This window comes from Falco biarmicus, chromosome 3 (assembly GCF_023638135.1).
Source record: "Falco biarmicus isolate bFalBia1 chromosome 3, bFalBia1.pri, whole genome shotgun sequence".
In the NCBI taxonomy this organism is placed as follows: Eukaryota; Metazoa; Chordata; class Aves; order Falconiformes; family Falconidae; genus Falco; species Falco biarmicus.
Genome location: NC_079290.1, coordinates 13,392,753 through 13,400,108, shown reverse-complemented (window position 1 = coordinate 13,400,108; position 7,356 = coordinate 13,392,753). Strand labels below are relative to the sequence as shown.

The window sequence follows — 7,356 nt, the reverse complement described above, 5'->3', positions numbered from 1 at the left end:
CTGAAGGGCTGTGCCCAGAGGCTTGCGATCAGTGGTAGGACAAGAGGCCATGTTCAGAAGTGAAAGCATCTGGAATTGCCCGGGCAAAGGCGGCAGGGCTTTTTCAGTGTGAGGGTGGTCAAAGAGTGGAAGAGGTGGTGGCGGCTCCATTCTCGGAGGTACTGAAGACGCGAGTGGCTGTGGTCCCAGACAATCTGCTCTAGCTGGCCCTGCTTGAGCACTGGGGTGGAAGGACATGCTCTGCAGAGATTCCTGCCCATCTCTAAATGTTTCTGTGATCCTTTTTGGCTGGGGAGGGTGCGGAAGAGAGTTAGTCAAGCGTGTGTTGGCACGGGGAGCCTCGGTCGGAGGTGTGCGCAGGGAGCGTTGTCGTATCGGAGGCTTTTTCTGAGCCAGTGCTGGGCTTGTGTCATGCTGTGTATGCCTGCAGGTGCGAGTGTGTGTTGTCGCTGGTGGCCTGTGTCCTCAGAGAGGCTGAGTGCCCTTTTCCCCCCAACCCCGCCGGCCTGTTGAGGCCTGGCTTTGTGCCGTTTTAGAGTGGAAGAGCCTTGGGAGAAGAAAGGAGATGGAGGCGTGTGGTGCTGGGATGCAGGAGATTTTATTGAGGCAAAAGAGTGAAAAGGCAGGAGCACGCAGTGGAAGGGATCCGTCCTAAGGTGCAAGTAGGGCGACCGTCAGCCCAGGTCCTTTGCTTGCAGAAGATTTTGCCAGAGCACCGAGGTCTTCCTTTCCTGCGGTGGGAGCAGCGCGGGGGAGGTGCCCCGGTGGTCTTTGGCTTGTGAGCAGGCGTTTGCAGCGGAGAGTAGCGTACGTAGCAGTAGGGGCGATGCAAAGAAGACAGTGGGAGAAGAGGAGGAGGTAGGTGGGCCATGTATCCTGGCAGCCGGGGCTGGCCCCTTCCGTGCTACTTTGCTTGGTGCCTTGAGAGGAGGAGGTGCGGGTGGCAGGTCCCCGTGCCAGCAGCAGGCGGGAGGTGCGTCCTCAGTCCATGCCGTGGCTTGCAGGGTGTGTGTGGTGTGGAGGGCCCTTAGCAGGGCAGGCAGGCTCTTCCGGCGCCATAGCAGCCCAGGCCTCCGAGGCCGTAACCGTAGCCAAAGCCGCCGGAGGAGACGGGCACTCCCTGGGAGCTGAGGATGTTGCCCACAGCAGCCGATGAGGAGGATCCGACGGCGGTGCTCTGGGGGAAGGAGGTGAGGATGGGTCCCGGCAGGGTGACCAGCACGGTGGAAGGCTGGATGACGACGCGGGAGTCCTCGCACTGCCTGACGCAGGGCTCGTTGCAGCTGTTAGCCAGCGGGGTGGGTCCGCAGGGGCTGCAGAAGTTGTTGCAGGCCATGTCTGCGGTGTGGAGTGTCCCTGTAAGAGAGGGTGTTGAGGAAGCGGAGGGTGTTGGGGGGGCGCGAGGGGTGTCGTTACAGGAGGGCAAGGGAGTGTGGAGGCGCGGTGTGGGGCTGCGGGGAGCGTGGTGGTGTTGAGTCGTGGGGGCTGCTGAGTCTGGTGTCAGCGCGTGCTGGAAGAGACGGGGCGTGTGGGGCAGGAGAAGGAGGGGAAGGGGCTTCAGGCTCACCTTGTTGACTGCGGGGGAGAAGGCGTCAGGAGAAGCGTGTGATGGAGAGAGGCGCTGGGCCGTCTTTTATGCTGGTCTGAGGGGGCGGGACAGGCTTTGCGCGTGACGGCATTTTGCAGCAAGCAGCTGTTGCGTGCCAGAGCTTGGCAGGTAATGAGGTGGGGGGTGTGTCCCTTCCCACAACGCTCCCTTCTCATGTCGTCCTCTTGAGGATGTGTCCGTCTGTCCCTGGCGTCAGCTTTGAAGTGAGAGCAGGTATCTGGGAGGATTTGCATGGAAGGTGCGTGTCAGGGCATTTGGCAGACGTGGCCAAAGCATAGGAGAGGTGGGGTGTTGTCAGTGAGGTCATGCCGTGGCACTCGTGTGGTGTGGTTTGCGGGTGCGTTGCGAAGAGGGGCCCCCACTTGTTCATGGGCCTGGAAGGCTGTTGTGGGCTTTGGAGGTGTGCCGGGCATGAGTGTCGGCCCCTTCCATGGCATTTGGTCCCTGCCTGCCTTGCTGCCAGCTTGCTAAGCCTGACTGTAGGCCTGGCCTTTCCCACTGAGCGTGCTCTGTGTGTGCCTTGTTGCCCGCCTTGCTTGAAAGGTTGTAGCTGGGAGAAAGGGGCCTGCGTGTCTGGGCTTGTGCCCCCTGGGATCCGTCCCTGGGGGTGTCAGTGCGGGCAGGCAGAGGAGGGCTGTTTGGGAGAGCAGGCCATTTTCCTGGCAGCCCTGGCTGAGAGCTCGCCGGTCCTGTGACGAGAGGTGCCCTGCCTGGCTCCGCCGGTGCTTGTGTTGGCCCCTCCATCGTGGACCCCTGAGGTGGGGCTTGGGCTGTGGTGTGACGCATCCAAAGGAGAGCAGCGAATGCGGTGAAGGATCGAGAGAAGAAGCCTTAGAAGTAGCGGTTGAGGGAAGCGGGGCTACTGTGTTTTCAGAAGGCGGCGGCTGAGGGGAGGCCCTATCGGTGTCTCCAAGTACCTGAGAGGAGGTTGTAACGAGGAGGTTGTGAGTCTCTCATCCCTAGCAACAAGTGCTAGGGCAAGAGGAAAGGGCCTCATGTTGCGCCAGGCAAAGTTTAGTTTGGCTATGATGAGAAATTTCTTCACCGAGAGGGTTATCAAGCACTGGAAGGGGCTGCCCAGGGCAGTGGTTGAGTCACCATTGTGGGAGGTGTTTAAAAGACACGTAGACGTGGCGCTTAGGGACATGGATTAGTGGTGGCCTTGGCAGTATTAGGTTAACGGTTGGACTCGATAATGTTAAGGGTCCTTTGCAACCGAAGTGACTCTTATGATTGTGTATGAGGCAGCGTGCGAGGGCAGGTGAGTTTCTGGAGAGCCCGTAAGTGTGCTGAAATGCGGAGCAGAGCTTGGGAGCGGCAGGCAGGGGAGGCTGGCACTCCTGGGCCTTTGGTGGGGTCTGTGCTTGGGGCGAGTGTCGAGGGGTGAGGCCAGTTCTCTGCGCAGAGCTTGACAGGGTGAAAGGGAATTTGGCGATTGCCGAGGGGAGCTGGGTTTGAGCATGCGGCACGGGGCTGCAGAGCCGAGGCTGTGGTGGTGGTGGTGGTGCGTGCGGAAGGGTTGATGAGTGGCAAGGCCTGCCCCCGCTGAGGCAAGGTGAGTGTTTTTCAGGCTGTTTGTCAGGTGATCTGTGGTTGTTGCTGAGGAAGATGAAGGGAGGTAGGAAGGAGTGGTGTGGGAGTGGGTGTTTGTAAGTGCCCGGGGCCTGTCGTGTTGCTCCCAGGAATGCCGAGGCATCTGGCATTGCGGAGGCCTCCTTGTGAGGCCGCTGTGCATTTTCCTGGAAAGGTCATAGTGCCTGGGGGCAGCTCCTGAAGAGTGGAAGGGAGCTGGTACCCCTCGTGTCCCGCAGAAGATGGTGCGGGAGGCTCTGGGAAAGCAGAGGCCGGTGAGCCTGAGCCTGTTCCCGGGGCAGGTGATGGAAGCAATGCTGCTGGAAATCACTGCCAAGGCCAGGACGGATGGAAGGTGTTGGGGGGTGTTTGGCGTGGATTTTGGAAGGGCAAATCATGCTTGAGTGAGCTGCGTGTCTTCCGCGTTGAGGCGAGTGGGCGTTGGGCGAGGGGAGAGCAGTGGCTGTTGCTGAGGCGTACTTGAAGGAAGCCTTTGTCGCTGTCTCCTGGTACGTGCTCCTAGACGAGCTGAGAAAGTGCGGGTTGCGTAAGCGGCCGGTGCGGTGGCCTGCAAAGCGGCTGAAGGGCTGTGCCCAGAGGCTTGCGATCAGTGGTAGGACAAGAGGCCATGTTCAGAAGTGAAAGCATCTGGAATTGCCCGGGCAAAGGCGGCAGGGCTTTTTCAGTGTGAGGGTGGTCAAAGAGTGGAAGAGGTGGTGGCGGCTCCATTCTCGGAGGTACTGAAGACGCGAGTGGCTGTGGTCCCAGACAATCTGCTCTAGCTGGCCCTGCTTGAGCACTGGGGTGGAAGGACATGCTCTGCAGAGATTCCTGCCCATCTCTAAATGTTTCTGTGATCCTTTTTGGCTGGGGAGGGTGCGGAAGAGAGTTAGTCAAGCGTGTGTTGGCACGGGGAGCCTCGGTCGGAGGTGTGCGCAGGGAGCGTTGTCGTATCGGAGGCTTTTTCTGAGCCAGTGCTGGGCTTGTGTCATGCTGTGTATGCCTGCAGGTGCGAGTGTGTGTTGTCGCTGGTGGCCTGTGTCCTCAGAGAGGCTGAGTGCCCTTTTCCCCCCAACCCCGCCGGCCTGTTGAGGCCTGGCTTTGTGCCGTTTTAGAGTGGAAGAGCCTTGGGAGAAGAAAGGAGATGGAGGCGTGTGGTGCTGGGATGCAGGAGATTTTATTGAGGCAAAAGAGTGAAAAGGCAGGAGCACGCAGTGGAAGGGATCCGTCCTAAGGTGCAAGTAGGGCGACCGTCAGCCCAGGTCCTTTGCTTGCAGAAGATTTTGCCAGAGCACCGAGGTCTTCCTTTCCTGCGGTGGGAGCAGCGCGGGGGAGGTGCCCCGGTGGTCTTTGGCTTGTGAGCAGGCGTTTGCAGCGGAGAGTAGCGTACGTAGCAGTAGGGGCGATGCAAAGAAGACAGTGGGAGAAGAGGAGGAGGTAGGTGGGCCATGTATCCTGGCAGCCGGGGCTGGCCCCTTCCGTGCTACTTTGCTTGGTGCCTTGAGAGGAGGAGGTGCGGGTGGCAGGTCCCCGTGCCAGCAGCAGGCGGGAGGTGCGTCCTCAGTCCATGCCGTGGCTTGCAGGGTGTGTGTGGTGTGGAGGGCCCTTAGCAGGGCAGGCAGGCTCTTCCGGCGCCATAGCAGCCCAGGCCTCCGAGGCCGTAACCGTAGCCAAAGCCGCCGGAGGAGATGGGCACTCCCTGGGAGCTGAGGATGTTGCCCACAGCAGCCGATGAGGAGGATCCGACGGCGGTGCTCTGGGGGAAGGAGGTGAGGATGGGTCCCGGCAGGGTGACCAGCACGGTGGAAGGCTGGATGACGACGCGGGAGTCCTCGCACTGCCTGACGCAGGGCTCGTTGCAGCTGTTAGCCAGCGGGGTGGGTCCGCAGGGGCTGCAGAAGTTGTTGCAGGCCATGTCTGCGGTGTGGAGTGTCCCTGTAAGAGAGGGTGTTGAGGAAGCGGAGGGTGTTGGGGGGGCGCGAGGGGTGTCGTTACAGGAGGGCAAGGGAGTGTGGAGGCGCGGTGTGGGGCTGCGGGGAGCGTGGTGGTGTTGAGTCGTGGGGGCTGCTGAGTCTGGTGTCAGCGCGTGCTGGAAGAGACGGGGCGTGTGGGGCAGGAGAAGGAGGGGAAGGGGCTTCAGGCTCACCTTGTTGACTGCGGGGGAGAAGGCGTCAGGAGAAGCGTGTGATGGAGAGAGGCGCTGGGCCGTCTTTTATGCTGGTCTGAGGGGGCGGGACAGGCTTTGCGCGTGACGGCATTTTGCAGCAAGCAGCTGTTGCGTGCCAGAGCTTGGCAGGTAATGAGGTGGGGGGTGTGTCCCTTCCCACAACGCTCCCTTCTCATGTCGTCCTCTTGAGGATGTGTCCGTCTGTCCCTGGCGTCAGCTTTGAAGTGAGAGCAGGTATCTGGGAGGATTTGCATGGAAGGTGCGTGTCAGGGCATTTGGCAGACGTGGCCAAAGCATAGGAGAGGTGGGGTGTTGTCAGTGAGGTCATGCCGTGGCACTCGTGTGGTGTGGTTTGCGGGTGCGTTGCGAAGAGGGGCCCCCACTTGTTCATGGGCCTGGAAGGCTGTTGTGGGCTTTGGAGGTGTGCCGGGCATGAGTGTCGGCCCCTTCCATGGCATTTGGTCCCTGCCTGCCTTGCTGCCAGCTTGCTAAGCCTGACTGTAGGCCTGGCCTTTCCCACTGAGCGTGCTCTGTGTGTGCCTTGTTGCCCGCCTTGCTTGAAAGGTTGTAGCTGGGAGAAAGGGGCCTGCGTGTCTGGGCTTGTGCCCCCTGGGATCCGTCCCTGGGGGTGTCAGTGCGGGCAGGCAGAGGAGGGCTGTTTGGGAGAGCAGGCCATTTTCCTGGCAGCCCTGGCTGAGAGCTCGCCGGTCCTGTGACGAGAGGTGCCCTGCCTGGCTCCGCCGGTGCTTGTGTTGGCCCCTCCATCGTGGACCCCTGAGGTGGGGCTTGGGCTGTGGTGTGACGCATCCAAAGGAGAACAGCGAATGCGGTGAAGGATCGAGAGAAGAAGCCTTAGAAGTAGCGGTTGAGGGAAGCGGGGCTACTGTGTTTTCAGAAGGCGGCGGCTGAGGGGAGGCCCTATCGGTGTCTCCAAGTACCTGAGAGGAGGTTGTAACGAGGAGGTTGTGAGTCTCTCATCCCTAGCAACAAGTGCTAGGGCAAGAGGAAAGGGCCTCATGTTGCGCCAGGCAAAGTTTAGTTTGGCTATGATGAGAAATTTCTTCACCGAGAGGGTTATCAAGCACTGGAAGGGGCTGCCCAGGGCAGTGGTTGAGTCACCATTGTGGGAGGTGTTTAAAAGACACGTAGACGTGGCGCTTAGGGACATGGATTAGTGGTGGCCTTGGCAGTATTAGGTTAACGGTTGGACTCGATAATGTTAAGGGTCCTTTGCAACCGAAGTGACTCTTATGATTGTGTATGAGGCAGCGTGCGAGGGCAGGTGAGTTTCTGGAGAGCCCGTATGTGTGCTGAGAGGCGGAGCAGGGCTGGGAGCGGCAGGCAGGGGAGGCTGGCACTCCTGGGCCTTTGGTGGGGTCTGTGCTTGGGGCGAGTGTCGAGGGGTGAGGCCAGTTCTCTGCGCAGAGCTTGACAGGGTGAAAGGGAATTTGGCGATTGCCGAGGGGAGCTGGGTTTGAGCATGCGGCACGGGGCTGCAGAGCCGAGGCTGTGGTGGTGGTGGTGGTGCGTGCGGAAGGGTTGATGAGTGGCAAGGCCTGCCCCCGCTGAGGCAAGGTGAGTGTTTTTCAGGCTGTTTGTCAGGTGATCTGTGGTTGTTGCTGAGGAAGATGAAGGGAGGTAGGAAGGAGTGGTGTGGGAGTGGGTGTTTGTAAGTGCCCGGGGCCTGTCGTGTTGCTCCCAGGAATGCCGAGGCATCTGGCATTGCGGAGGCCTCCTTGTGAGGCCGCTGTGCATTTTCCTGGAAAGGTCATAGTGCCTGGGGGCAGCTCCTGAAGAGTGGAAGGGAGCTGGTACCCCTCGTGTCCCGCAGAAGATGGTGCGGGAGGCTCTGGGAAAGCAGAGGCCGGTGAGCCTGAGCCTGTTCCCGGGGCAGGTGATGGAAGCAATGCTGCTGGAAATCACTGCCAAGGCCAGGACGGACGGAAGGTGTTGGGGGGTGTTTGGCGTGGATTTTGGAAGGGCAAATCATGCTTGAGTGAGCTGCGTG

General features: G+C 60.4%; 2 protein-coding genes across 2 annotated transcripts; both read right to left on the bottom strand.

Annotated features, from left to right (window-relative positions):
* Window positions 1-1,027: 1,027 nt before the first annotated feature.
* LOC130145506 (feather keratin 1-like) lies at window positions 1,028-1,336 on the bottom strand. The gene has a single exon (XM_056330364.1). It carries the CDS (start codon window positions 1,334-1,336, stop codon window positions 1,028-1,030), a length of 309 nt encoding a protein of 102 aa, XP_056186339.1.
* Window positions 1,337-4,787: 3,451 nt separating this feature from the next.
* LOC130145505 (feather keratin 1-like) lies at window positions 4,788-5,096 on the bottom strand. Its single transcript, XM_056330363.1, has one exon. The coding sequence runs from the start codon at window positions 5,094-5,096 to the stop codon at window positions 4,788-4,790; it is 309 nt and encodes a 102-aa protein (XP_056186338.1).
* Window positions 5,097-7,356: the final 2,260 nt, after the last annotated feature.

What these genes read in the sequence shown, in the direction of transcription:
- LOC130145506 (XM_056330364.1), bottom strand. Translation starts at nt 1,336, where the DNA reads ATGGCCTGCAACAACTTCTGCAGCCCCTGCGGACCCACCCCGCTGGCT.
- LOC130145505 (XM_056330363.1), bottom strand. Translation starts at nt 5,096, where the DNA reads ATGGCCTGCAACAACTTCTGCAGCCCCTGCGGACCCACCCCGCTGGCT.